We start from the raw sequence: 14,317 nt of genomic DNA, 5'->3' as shown, positions 1-14,317 counted from the left end.
CAGGGAGCCCGAGGCAGGCGTGAGAAAGGCGCCAACCAGCGGTGGTGAGAGTGGCTTTCCCTGTTGTCGCGGTTCGAGAAACAAAGGCGTATCTTCAAAAACAGTGTTTGACGCGGTTCCTTGGCGTGCTGCTCCATGAGACCATGGGCAGGGTGGGGACAGGGACCACCTTCCGAAAGAATGTTGTAGCGAGGTGGGTAGTGGTCTCTTCGCCCAAGTAACTAACACAGGACAAGAGGAAATGGCCTCCAGTTGCACCAGGGGAAGTTTAGGTTGGATGTTAGGAAAAATTTCTTTACTGAGAGAGTGGTCAAGCACTGGAACAGGCTGCCCAGGGAAGTGGTGGAGTCACCATCCTTGGAGGTGTTCAAAAAATGTGTAGATGTGGCACTTAAGGGCACGGTAAGGTTGGGTTGACAGTTTGCCTTGATCTTAGAGGTCTTTTCCAACCTTAACGATTCAATGACAAGGTGACAACCCTGGGGGAAGCTGTGCCACAAGCGCCCCACAGCACCACAGTGGGCCCCACCACCCTGCCATGTCCCCTGGGGCAGGAGGTGGCTGGGGTGGCCTGGCAGAGCACAGCTGCTCTGCAGAGCTGTCCTGTCTCCTTTGGATGGAACAGAGAATTGGTTTAAAAGCATCGGACTGCTTTAGAAGGACCTTCTGGACCTATCCTGTGTCCCTCACATGGCTGCACACCTCAGAATTTAACTCCCAGTCCTCAAAGTTTGTGTATTGTGCAATGGAGGAGATTAAACCAGCTAAAAAGATGGAGAGAGTTAATGCTGTCAAGATAAAACAATAAAGAAAATGGCCCTTGAAGCAGCAGGCTGAATGGGTATTGATTGTGCAAGATGCAAGACCCTGGTTTCAGCCATGAAGATGGACAGGAAAGCACGTAATATGAAGTTTCTGGACTAGTCAAGACACGTGTACCCGAGTGGTATGCAGGATTATGGGAGATAGTTTTTGAAGAGGAGCATAAATATATTTAAAAGACTGCAAGCTCTGTTATGGCTGCAATAAATTTGAGCCAGGGATGGCTTCAAGAAGGTATCAGAAAGATTACCATTTTCGTTTGAAGAAGAGGTGAGTCTGGAGCAGAGATCAGTCTCAGTTGCCTGAACAGAAATGGCTGTCAAGTTTGTTTGGGGATATCACATAGAGGAGACGTAGCTGAAATATTCTGTAAATTCTGTAAACGTATTTTGTAACAGCGTTCTGAAGATTATGCAAGTTCAAAATTCACTATTTGATTTTTCCCAAATACCTAATGCTTAATCCCACTTTTCACACGGGGTTATTTATTAACACTCAGTAAACAAAGTGTTATATTTATGCATATCGTTCAGATTGGAGCCTTACTTTTTTCCAAAATGGAAAACCATTTATTGCTTTGTATTTTGTTACTGATTCCTGCCTTTGCATCATCAGACTTTTTGGTAACACATGTCAGAAACGTCAAGGTAAGTAACCAACCATTTATAGGCCTCCCATTCTTTGTAGATTAACTTGTGCCATTTATTAATATTTATCGTACAGTGCTGCCACCAGGAGCTTTGTGTTCTCTGTTACCAGTGAACACAAGATCAGACCTGGGACTCGGACTGGTTGAGCTCTAATCAGCCTAGGCTTTGACTCAGCTCTGAAGAAGCTCTCCTATCTCTTTTTTTAAAAGCATCACTTTACTTTGTTTTCCCTGTCATCACCACAGAATGGCAAAATGTTTCAGTGGTCTTATCTTTATATGTGTAAAACAGTCGGTGCTGCCAGGGAACTAACTTCAGTACCTGTAAATCAGAGAAAAGATGCCTCCAAGAAGCCAAAACCAGATGTGACATCACCCAGCTAAAGATGTGAACTATCCAAATGACGTGGTAGGATTTTTCTCAAAAGATTGGATCTCTGAGTGAGACACTGCTTCCTGTTCTGCGTAATTTTCCTCAGCTAAGTTGCCGGCCACTACTACTCACTTCAATAAATAATTTTCCCCTCTCTCAGTAGTTACATGCTATGGAAAGTTACAGAGGACAAACCTCTGTGGGCAGCACTCTAGGTTAGTGGGCAGAACAAAATTTACAGTCAGTTTCTGTTGGTTTGGTTATTGCTTTCCTGTTTATGTCAGGACTTTTTCTTTGAAAATCAGAATAATAACATATCGAGCTTTTAAAAATCAGCTTGAGGTTTTTTCCTGCAAATTGGAGATGCCATGGCTTCTTATTATTTAACTGTTATGTAGCCCCGATATTGTGTGGCATTTTCCTCCTGGTTACCATACTACCTGTTCTCTGTATGTCTTGCAATGCTGAAACCTTTCTAAATGGAAAATGGCCAAACTCTGTGCTTTGCTCCATCCGTCCATACATGCAGAACACTACAGAAAAGTCCGTTGATTCTCCCAGTTTTGTTATATATGTAATGCAGATGTCATTTGATTGAACTGCAGGAGATTGCTATGTAGTGTGGAGGTCTCAGAACCCACCCCCATCTTAGCTCCTTTGAGCAAGTAGTATGCCAGTGAGGAGTGATGAGGCATGGCTTCATCAGAAGTGTCTGGCTGATGACCTTCAAGCTGTCTAAGCTGCTTTCGAAGCCATAGTCAGGTAAACACAAGTGGCAGACTCAGTTCTGCTGAAAATGGAACAAAAAATATCTGAATCAAAGATCCCTAAGTATATTTGTGCCCCTTGTTCCTATGCATGCAGCTACTGAGGGTGGGAAAGTTATTTCTAGATCAAAAACTTTCCCTAGAACTACATATTCAAAGCACGGGTAACGATGATACAGCTTTCCTTTCACAGCCCTCTCGTCTTGTCAGCAGCAAGGCTCATTAGCTCACGTGGAAGATTAGTTTTCATAGCTTAGCTGCATTATGGTCTCTGTGATTTCCAATTAGCATCACTCGAGATGTCAAAATCTTTAATGTTGCTGCAGATTTGGAAATCATTGTCATGCCTTATTTTTCCTATGTAGCACTTGGGGAAATACCTGGTCCAATGTTGTGAATTCCCAGAGGTCACCTCAAGTCACCTGTACAGTCTTTGCTGAATCTTTTAGTCATGCTGTGTTTTGTTTTCCCAGGCTGTCAAATCAGGGCTTCTGTCAGCAGGGTCTGTAATGGGAGCCCTCCCTTCCCTCCCTATTTTCTTGGGAGTTCAAATTTCTTTTTTCCTCTGCTCTTCCTCTCCAATTTCTGTAGCTTTTTTGCACCTATAGCCTTTGCTATTGCCACAGCAAAACAGTATTAAACAAAAGCAGAATTTGTTACTGTTATACAACTGAAAAAAATTTCTAATAATTGGTGGAACTGGCAAATCCGTTGAAATACTGTAGAAAGATTTTATTGAGTAACTGTAATTACACAAGGTAGAGGATATTAAAATCTCCGTTTGGTCTAGAATTGCATAATACATTTTTTAATGGGACGCTGTCGCTTTCTGCCCACATAGCTTAAAGTGACCTTGATGTCAGTGAGGTCTCTAGCTGCATTCAAGTGAATCATTAAGAATGAAATAATTAGTCACCTCGTCCACTCCCCTGTGCAAACCAGAGTCAGCCAGAGCAGGTAGCCCAGGATGATATCCAGCTGGGTTTGAGCATCTCTGTGGGAGATCAGCCCAAGTACAAAGTGACTAATGCCTTTCACTGAGAGATTTTCTTCTGTATTTTCTTTTTCAATGAGAATGGCAGAGTACACTTCAACATTTACAGAATCAGAAGAGAAATGTTTCAAAACTACTTAGAACCCGTAATTCTGATAAAGAATGTTCTCAACAGCAATACTGTAAATATTAATTGCAGGTAAAGTATCTTTTAATTATAGGAAATAGTAGTCAGAATTGCAGAATTTGTACCTAAAGAAGACCTTTCTTGTAGTTTTTTGTATTCTTAAACTGCTTGGTAATTCCACTTTAAGGAAAAGTTTGTACCAAACAAACTGACATTTCAGTGACTTGCAGCTTTTAATTTCCCAGAGTCCATACTCAGTTTGTGTTTTGTAAGGGGAAATGTTTATCCATAATGGTAGTATAGATACAGAAAAGATAACTTCAGTTTTGGAAAGGAAGTAGCTGAATTGGTGCGTACTTTACCCAGGCTTTAAAAAATCCCACGTGTGTCTGTGAAACAGGAGAGACGTACACGCACAGAAATCATCTGTATGGCAGTAACAGTTCGAGAGATGAACCTAGAGAAAAGTACATGGACTTTTTGGCCTGACTCTTACAGAAGTTGAGAAGCCTCCCCTCCCAAACCTTGCATTACCGTAGATTTAATGTAGTGTCTTGAAAAAAACCTCCAAAAGAAACAGAAAGAACCCTTCCTGTCTCAATTTCCAAAATGCAGAACTCCTAACTGTGAAACATAACAAAAGCCTTAAATGTACGTGGCGTGTACCTGACTTGGTACTTTACATGTCTGTACCATACGATTTGGTGGAGTAGGTAAACATGCTTGCACAAAATGTGACCCATGAGGTTCCTGGAGCCAAAAGAGATAAGGTATTTGCAGCCGAGCTGACGGGAAATGAATTACACAAGCTGTTATTTAATGTGGTTCAGTACGTATATTTGAGGTCTTTTCTCTCCTTCAGAAGAGAGTACGTGGTATTTTTGTACTGCTTGTGATATTTGCACCTACTCTGAGAGCAAATATGTGAAAAAAGGTCCCAACAGCTTTTTATTAATCTCCATGCAGCCTTTCCTAGTGACCGCCTCTCCTCTCCGCAAGCCTGCTGAATTGCTGTCCTACCTATCTGCATTGGAATGAGAGGCTGTTGGGGTGAAACAGGGAAAATTTAGGGAGTAAGTCTGAAAGACTGTAAGGGTCACTGTGCCTGATAGTTTGGATGTGTGTGTGATTAGGAAATAAAAGACAAACTCATTTTTTATGCTTTGATGCAAACTTTATTTTCTTCCAAAGGACAATTAATTTGCAAAAAAAGACAACATGTTGAAAAGACAGGACCCCAAACCAGGAATTCTCAAGAAAAAGATGTACCCCTCAGGACAAGATACTCTGTGTTTACTCTGATGTCAGTACACAGCCAAACTATGCTCAAGGAAGCCGTATTAAACAGTAGCGTGTTCTTTAGTCTTAATGCCATTGAAATATAAGTGACACTGGGCATTCAAGCCTCTTTTCCTTCACTCTGTCCTCGTCTCTCAGGTGGTCCATTATTGTCTTTCAGCTGAAAAACGGTAACAGTTTCTTGTGTCACTTGAGAAAAGTAAAAACAATCAGCTACGTCCACAGTTTAAACTTCTCTTTCACACCCACAGTGTTGCACTGCACTGACAGCAGAGAAAAACCAAAGGATTCACCAAAGCTGGGAATGCTGTAAGGAAAATAATTACACCTGCCTCAGATGCCTTACTTGCTCCTGCCTCAAATTTATTTCAGTTTAGTAATGAGTACCTTTCTCAAGCTTTCCTTCTCCTGGACAGCTTTTTTTGACTTGGAAGCAGAAGACTATATAGGTGCTTAAGCGATTTATTTTTAAATGCAGCTTTCTTACCTTAGTAATTATTTTTTTCCGTTTTTTTTTTTGTTTACAGAAGCGAAATGCTGATAATGACTTGGTGAGTAAAGCTTGGTTTTGTCTGGGCTACTGAGAAAGATTTATAGTGACAAGAATATTCTTACTGTGTTAGTACCATGTTTCTGTGAGTCCAGTCTGAGCAAATGGGTATTTCTGAGTGTGTGTGACGAGGGGAGTAGCCCAGAATTGCTTGTTTTCTGCAGTAGGACTAACTAGATGTTTCTTTCCAAGCTCTGATAGAAACTCATAGACAAGGAAAGAGAATGAACAAATGAATAGAATCTTGTTGTATTTGAATAAATAGCAAAGTTGTTCGAAGCCACCTCTGTATCTCTAATAGACATCTGTTCTATGTTGGTTTTACTTTACTTCTATTTTATGTTGTAGTTATTTCTAAGGAAGGAAGGAGACCTCATCTCTGAGGCTGATTCCACTTGGCACCTGGACTCCACTTCAGCAATGCTTCAATGGTTTGATTGATTGAGGACCTTCTTAATCAACCAGCCAGCGATCAGGCCCACCATAAAACCCCCAAAGTTATTTCCAGTGCTGGTTTTGCTGCAAGAAGCAGACCTTGTTGGTGTGGAGTTGCAGGAGTCCCATCTGTTGTTACCTATGCTTTCATACAGTCTCCTGCAACATTATACTTGAGCATTCAAAGAAAATAAGTATTGCCCTACCCATTTCCTTGTTTAAAGAAGAATGAGCCCCACTTGTGTGGAAATTAAGAATAACTTGAAGTGGAATTTAGAGCCATCTGAAATGGTTTTGTTCTGTTTTTAAACAAGATGACTACTCATATCCCTGCTCTAGGAGTCATAGAAATACAGTGAGGCAGCAGTAAATTCTTGTGCTCTTTAACTAACCATAAACAAAAGTCACAGTCTCAATAGAGAAAAAAATATTCTTATAATGGCAGGATCTTTGCAGTGGTGGTACTCTTTTTAAAAAGGCTATAGTTGTAACTTGTGGAATAGCACTGTGATGGCAGTGCAGTAGATATCCAAGGAAACACAGCTGTGCTCCAGTTCTTATGATTAGGTCTGCCCTGTTTTGTTTTGGAGTGGTGGAATGTCCTGCCATGATTTCTTAAAAATGTGGTTAAGGCTGATTAACACAGACATCAGTGTAACAGCTGGCTTTTGTTTATTTGGTTTTGTTTTTCATTTTTCAATCTGCAGGTTGTCAATGGAATAGAAATCTATAGCATGAAAATTGATAGTAAAGTAACTTCCCGATTTGCCCACAATGTCATCAGCAGTCGAGCTGTCAACCGTGGAAATGTGCACAAAGAAGTCGTCTTTGATGTTGAACTCCCTAAGACAGCCTTCATCACCAACTTCAGCATGTGTGTAATCTTTACAGTATTTTAGAGAAGACTAAAAATCTGTGCAATGCCACTGAGAAAACTGAACCCAAACGTTAATTTTTACTTTGCCTTTTGATACATTTCTAAATGTCTCCTGGGTAATTTTCTGGTACTATTAACTTAACATGCAAGATACTTTGAGAAAGGCAAATGTTGGTTCATCTATAGAAAATATGACTAATTTTCAATTATTTTTATTCATCATCATGGACATTAGAGAATGGGGGATCTTCTCAGGAGATCCACTTACCTTCTCAGAAATACGATTTCCTTACTCTGGTGTTATCAAACCAGAAAAGTTCCATTGCTTAATTTCCCTGATGGCATTACAGCTTAATTTACCTTCATTTAAAAATCATATTTGAATAGAAGGCAGGAAATAGAATTATTATTTTACATTTGTACCTTTAGTTGCAATAATATGCAATTTTTCACACCATTATGAGGTTTAATTCAGTTTAAACACATCCATCTCTGCTAATCACACTATACTTCTTATTTTCAGTGAAAAGAAACAGTAGCACAACTACTATTAAAGCATGCTAGAACTTTTATTATAGGATGAGATGAATCACGTGTGAGAAATGCCTGTTTAAGGGTGTAAGGAGTCTAAGGATGAGCTGTTCAGCTGCAGACAGCTACATTTGGACAGATGAGCCTTATCCAGAGAGTCCTTTGCCATTAGATGAGACAAGATGGTCAGGCTCCTGAAGCGTAGGAATATGGCAGATGTGAGTAGTGCTGCTATCAACCCAGTTTTGATCTAATTAATGTTCAAAGTAAAAATTGGTATAGATTATCTTAAGATACTGAGCACAGAGCTGTTCATTCCCAGGTAAATCCACTGAGCCTAGCTTCAGTGAAAGTGCTCAAATCTTGGCAACATCAGATTTCTGAAGGTAAAATTCACTCTTTAGCAAACCAGTCAATAAACAGATAATTGCCTATGGTAACTTTGCATGTATTGGTGCAAACCATTCAGCTAAAGTAGGACTTTTTCATCTGCAGGACAATTGATGGTGTCACTTATCCTGGAACTGTAAAGGAAAAAGAAGTTGCAAAAAAGCAATATGAGAAAGCTGTTTCAAAGGGGCAGACTGCTGGTCTTGTCAAGTAAGAATGTTGTCTTGTGTGGCTTCCACACCATCATACTGTAGCAAATTGTAAGATTGGAAATACCTTGTTGTGGTGTATTTCTGAAGTTTTGGGGTTTTTTTGCAGGACCAAAGAACAATCATTAAGTTAGAGTTATTGTAGTGTAAATATAAGAACGAAATACAACTTTTGACTACACAGGCAGTATCTGCAATTATGGAAAGGCTGTTTCTGCAGTTTTTACTGACTTTGTATGGCCTGTTCCTGGGATTAAACTCATTGGGAAACTTGAATAAATCCTACGGTTTGAGTATGATTTTAACAATAGATCAGAATTCCCATCTTTATGTCTTTTTGAGAACCATACTCCACCAATCCAAACAATAAATATTGTGAAAGAGGATAATGATACTCTTTTTCTTACCCACTTAAATCCAGAGCTTCCGGAAGAAAAACAGAAAAATTCACTGTCTCAGTTAACATCAAAGCAGCCAGTAAAGTCAGTTTTGAACTCACATACGAGGAGCTGCTGAAGCGACAGTTTGGAAAATATGAGATGTTCATCAAAGTAAAACCAAAGCAGCTTGTCAAAGATTTTGAGGTAAATGGCAAACTGTGTTGAATTTGATACTGTAACTTAAGAGATGATGAAATTCTGTACATCTATTGGAAGTGGAATACTGTGGTCATTCCTGTTAGTTCACAGGTGAGCTAAAGGCCTGTGATAATATTTCTAGTGAATCACGAGGGTAGTCCAGTATGCTTTAGTGCAGGTTTTTATTTGTAAGCCTGACAAATTGGCTCAGCTTCTGAGCCTCCAAAAGAAACGATACATGGAAACTGAAAAAGCCATTTTGATTCCTTGGGGTAAAAGAGAAGACTAATAGCTCTTATAAACACCTTTATAGCATAAACTACACTCTTCTCATACCACCATGAAACTACATCATCTTAAATGACACTGATACATGTATTGTATTCTAGAATCCTGCGGTTTTTGTGTGCCGTATGTTGTCTTTGATCACTCCAGTTTGCCTTGCTAAAACCCAGCTCTAAGGCAAAATTTTTCTCCTTTGTATGCCTAGAAAATGCTTTTTAAAAATCATTACAAAACTCAGCATCTGTAAGAGTTTATGCAGCATTATTTCAAACACACTCTGGTAGAAGGCTTACTGAAATATAGGTCAAAGTTGGGAGTAACTCACAGCTAATGGCTCAGTTATATTTTTGAAGTACTTGAGTATTTATTGACATTTTACAAAATTCCAGTATCTAGCTTTCAAACAAGTTGTATTTCTTTTAAGTTTTACTTGTTTCTAGCTTTGCTTTTAACTTCTATGTATAAAAACGCCTGTTTGGCTGATGGTGTGTCCACACAAATGTGGGTTTGGCCTGCCATTATGAATTACAAAAGAAAATTTATTTTACTCTTACAAAAATCCCTCTTTCACATTCATGGTTGCCTGCTGATCCTCCTGTAAATGGCTACGTTGATGTAGTGTGGGGTAATCAGTGACAATGAATTTTTCAATTAATATTTCAGATTGAAGTAAATATATTTGAGCCCCAGGGTATCACTGATCTGGAAGTGGAAGGAACATTCATCACCAATGATCTGCAAGATACCATTAAAAAAACTTTATCCGAGAAAAAGGTACAATGACTCCTGCAATCCATAATTTATTTACTGCGCTCATATTTCTGAAATTAGAATGTCAGTGCACAAGTGCTGTAGTGGCTAGCAATGGAAACGAGAGGAAAAAAAATTAGAGAAGATACAGTAAAGGCTTGTCTGTGCACATGAGCTCTGAATTCCAAGCTAGCAAGTGAAACACCATCTCCATGCAGTTCAGAAGCCCTTGTCCCACAGCAGTAGTTGTAAACCTCAATACTGTTAGGACTATTTCTTGCAGAAGAACTGAGGCAGTAACAGGTAGTTTTCTTATGTATGGCCGTGGTAGAATTCCTACGACATGGACTGCCCAACAGCCTTGTTAAGGGTGTTCGGAGTGAAGGGCCAAGGAAGAAAGGGAAGTAAACATATGCAGAAAGCTCTAGATAGCAGCTTTTGCATGTCAGTTACCCATCACTAAATATATAAATACAAACTAATACCTAACCTGATAAAGCAGGTTATTCTTGTGTCTGTGAATATAAATATACTAGTTTTATAAAAAAATGCAAACTTCTTTTCTGTAGAAAATTTTCAGCTCTAAAGGTTCAGATCTAATGAAGGCATTTCTTTTCAGGGGCATATCTCTTTCAAGCCATCTCTTGATCAGCAGCGAACCTGTGCAAATTGTTCACAGTCTGTCTTGGATGGGGATTTTTTTGTAAAATATGATGTGAAGAGAACAACTCCAGATAATTTGCAGGTAAATCTGACAGCTGGAAATTTTGAACTGTTGAACAGCTTAGCTTGCATAGTAAAGGTCAGGGAGCACCGAGGGCCAGCTGTTCCCTAAAGGACAAGGAGCTGAGTGTGACAACACAGCTGACAGCATAGGGATTTCATCAGCCATGAGCCCACTCCCCACAGCACCCGAGCAAGACAGATGCAGAGATGATAGTCAGATTCGACTGAGAGTTGAGGTCATCAGGCGAGTTTGTGGTGATGAGGCAGCCTGAGGACAAGGTAGGAAGTCAGGCTGCAGGGTGGGATCCAGATCAGTGGAGTCCGTGGACAGGACCAGGTATGGCTGTGACAGAGCTGGAGGTAGGTGTTCTTACAGTGCAGCTCAGGCAGGGACTAAAGGCCCAGGCTTGCTCTTAAGTGAAGCTCCTGGGCCCATGGACAGAGGTGAGACTGGTCAGGGCCCTTAAAGCCTATTAATCCACTCAGGGGCTAGACACTAAATGAAATTAATTTCTTTTTTATCTGTTTTAACTTTATAATATACAAAAATATTAATTTTTTTTACATTTTATTTTTCAGATTGTCAATGGCTACTTTGTACACTTTTTTGCACCAACAGATCTTCCAAAGTTGTCCAAGAATGTTGTTTTTGTAATAGATATTAGTGGCTCAATGTCTGGAAGAGAAATAGCACAGGTAAGGTATTACATTACTTCAGAGTCCTAATGGAAGAACCTCTCTTATGATGGAAAGACTATGGTGGCTTATAGTATGTATGTATGCACTGCTTAAGCTGTATAAAGTGGTTTTATGCTCTGACCTTTCTAATGCCGTAAGTACTAGTTTGAAGTGTTACTGTAGAACAAAATTCTATACATTTAGGCTCTATTTACTTACTTAAAGATGGTATTAGTTCAAAGCTCTCAATATTGACATTTCCAGAGAGCTCTGTCACATGTACTGGGCAATTCCAAAATTAAAATGTGCATACAGCATTATGTGTATGTTGTTCATTCTGTCCCCTCTGGGAAGCAGCAGCTCTCTTCATAGTTAGAAATCCTCATTCTAAGCTAATGATTAGAATTTTCAGGTTTTGGTTCTGCATCTGAATACCTACACTTACTTGTGTATGAGCTTCTCCACCAACCTGTAGCTATCCGTTTCCCATCACTTTCAATTTGCCATGCCAGCTTACCTCAGTGTAAGCAACGATCCATGACGTGAGGTCTGATTTTTCTCTCAGCTACAAAGATCTACCAGATGTAATTGCAACCAGCTGACGTCCCTAGAGTTGCTCTGAAAAATAGACACAAGGACTGGCAAGGACAGAACAAGTTCACAGTTTTTGCATGGCATACTGTGTAAAAGTTAAAAATACCCAAAGGCTGAGAGATTAATCATGTAAAATGTGTAAGCACCTGTTTTGTAAAATGCTGAACCATATATTTAAATTTCTTTGTCTTACAGACAAGAGAAGCCCTTCTGAAAATCTTAGATGACATTGAAGAAAATGACTTCTTCAATTTCATACTGTTTGGTAGTGAAGTACACAGCTGGAAAGAAGCATTGATCAAGGCCACTCCTGAGAATTTGGACGAAGCACGGAAGTTTGTTCGGGGCATTGATACTGCAGGCAGTAAGTACTTTACTGGATCTGCCAATAGGTCGTTGTGTGAATTAGTTTACCAATTCAGGCTGTGAACACAATGCTACAGTGAGGTTTTGTGTTTTCGTTTTTTATTACTTATGAGACACACCTAAAGTTGAAATTTACTCAGAACATGACATCTATTTTTCCTTATGTTTCCAAAGTCCAGATACTTTTCTATCTAAACATCCCTCTGCTTGCAAACCCAGGACTTTCATTTTATTATGAAAATATCTCTGAGATCTGTACAAGATCTCTGTAATGAAATCTTGTCAGATTGCAGTGAAAAATACGCCTTTATTTTGACTGTCTGTGCTGAAACCAAATTTCTGTGATTGCCTTGCAGTGACAAATTTACATGGTGGTATAATGAGGGGTATTGATATGCTGAATGCTGCTTATGAAGGAAACGTTGTGCCCAAGAGAAGCGCTTCTATAATTATCATGTTAACAGATGGCCAACCCAACGTAGGTAAGTTTCTGGTGGATGGAATAATACAGAGAGGGAATTAACTAATAAAAAAATGCTCAGTTACAGTTGGCCTCCATCTTTGACTTCTGGATGTTTTCATTTTTTAAATGCTACCATACCAGCATCATACTCCTAAAACAAGTTTTTAGTAATGCCTCCTAAGAAATCTGAGCACAACTAGCTACACTTCATTTGTGATAATTTTATCTATTTAAGAAGAAAACTCAAACTTTTCCTGGTTTGATACAGGTATATCAAATACTCAGGATATTCAGATGCATGTGAAAAAAGCCATTGAAGGAAAATATCCCTTATACAATCTTGGTTTTGGCTATGGGGTTGATTACAGCTTCTTGGAGAAGATGGCACTGGAGAACAAAGGATTGGCCCGTCGTATTTATCCTGACTCTGATGCAGCTTTACAGCTTCAGGTACAGTAATCACCACTTAAATTAGATGAGAGCTACATTAATTCAGATAACTGTACAGACATTCTGATTTTGTAGTAATCAAAACCCTGAAGTGTAATTTCATACCGAGACACTCGAGAGTCTGCTGTAATCAGAATATTAGTTGCATTTAATTTTCCCCTTCCATTATATAAGTAGAATGTGGAAGGACAGTAAAAGGAAGGTACTGTGGGCTATGGAAGAGGGTTCAAAACTTGGCATAGGCTGACACAAGTCATGGTTCTGAAGGACTCTTTGGCGTGCAGCAAAATTTCCGCAGTCATTGTATTTCCCATACCTCACAGATCATGTAGTTAATGTTATGTCAAGGGAAGAAAAGGCTGACAGAGCATAAAGGCCCTAGATATTCTGTCTTTAGGAACTTACTGCAAGCAGGTGTATATTACCATACTTCTGAAGCATTTTATAGTTCTGTAAGGCATGAGAACAGGTATAGGTCATACAGAGTTGACCTGTTTTACTTCTCACATTCCGATAGCAGCCATTCAGAGAATTTACATACAGGATTTCATTGCAAGTTCTTCTAAAACCAAATACCTAGTCTTTGGCTTATGTTGTCATTTCAGTCTCTGCAGGGAATAGATGTAGAAACTTATTTCAATAAAATTGGGGGAAGCCTGGGATCCCTCTTGATAAACCATTGATGGAACTCATCATCCACAGCATGTTGTTCTCAGCTATTTTTCCTCTCTTTTAGTGAGACTGAAGAGTTTATATGTCCTTTCTCATTTCCATTATTTGTAGATTATTTTTTGTCCCTGTACTCTGAGATTTAACTGAATATTTAAATATTTCTTCTAAAATACACTTCTAGTTTTCATTGCTGAAATACCGAAGTGTTTATGGGTACAGATCTACCTATGAATTGAAGAAGCCATGATAGTTAAGTATTTTTCTTTTTTTTTTATTCCTGAAGGGTTTTTATGATGAAGTGTCAAATCCCATGCTCACAGATGTTGAGTTAAGCTACCCGGAAAATGAAATATCAGACCTAACTAAAAACCATTTTAAGCATTTCTACGATGGGTCTGAGATAGTGGTGGCTGGGCGCTTTGTAGACCACAATCAAAACAGTTTGACTGTAGATGTGAGAGGTGAAGGCGTAAGTATGGATTTCTTTGACTTAAGTAAGGTATTTCCTTGCTATGCAAAATGTCTGAATGTTCGAAGCTGGCAAAATACTTCAGTTATTTACTGGTATTTCTTTACCTCAGTGACAGGATGTGTTACTGCGTATGTGATAAAATTATCATATGTTACTGCATATGTGAGAAAATAAATGTGTCATATTCATTGCTTTTAAAACTGTAAGTTACTTGCCTAACTCAAGTCAGGTATACCACAGAATCACAGAATGTTAGGAGT

At 39.2% G+C, this 14,317-nt stretch overlaps 1 protein-coding gene across 1 annotated transcript; it reads left to right on the top strand.

Annotated features, from left to right (window-relative positions):
- Positions 1-1,419: 1,419 nt before the first annotated feature.
- LOC104546347 (inter-alpha-trypsin inhibitor heavy chain H3-like) lies at positions 1,420-14,054 on the top strand (the record flags this gene model as incomplete). Its single annotated transcript, XM_010191714.1, has 12 exons — positions 1,420-1,469; positions 5,559-5,582; positions 6,724-6,890; positions 7,920-8,024; positions 8,445-8,607; positions 9,550-9,660; positions 10,256-10,381; positions 10,942-11,058; positions 11,830-11,998; positions 12,357-12,482; positions 12,732-12,913; positions 13,869-14,054. Coding segments are annotated over exons 3-12 (1,425 nt in total), but the record flags the coding sequence as incomplete, so codon positions are not given.
- Between the last annotated feature and the right edge of the window lie 263 nt (positions 14,055-14,317).

The sequence above is a fragment of the Mesitornis unicolor genome, unplaced genomic scaffold (genome assembly GCF_000695765.1).
Source record: "Mesitornis unicolor isolate BGI_N332 unplaced genomic scaffold, ASM69576v1 scaffold3459, whole genome shotgun sequence".
Classification (NCBI taxonomy): Eukaryota; Metazoa; Chordata; class Aves; order Mesitornithiformes; family Mesitornithidae; genus Mesitornis; species Mesitornis unicolor.
The sequence above is the reverse complement of the archived record's forward strand: the minus strand, read 5'-3'. Positions and strand labels throughout refer to the sequence as shown.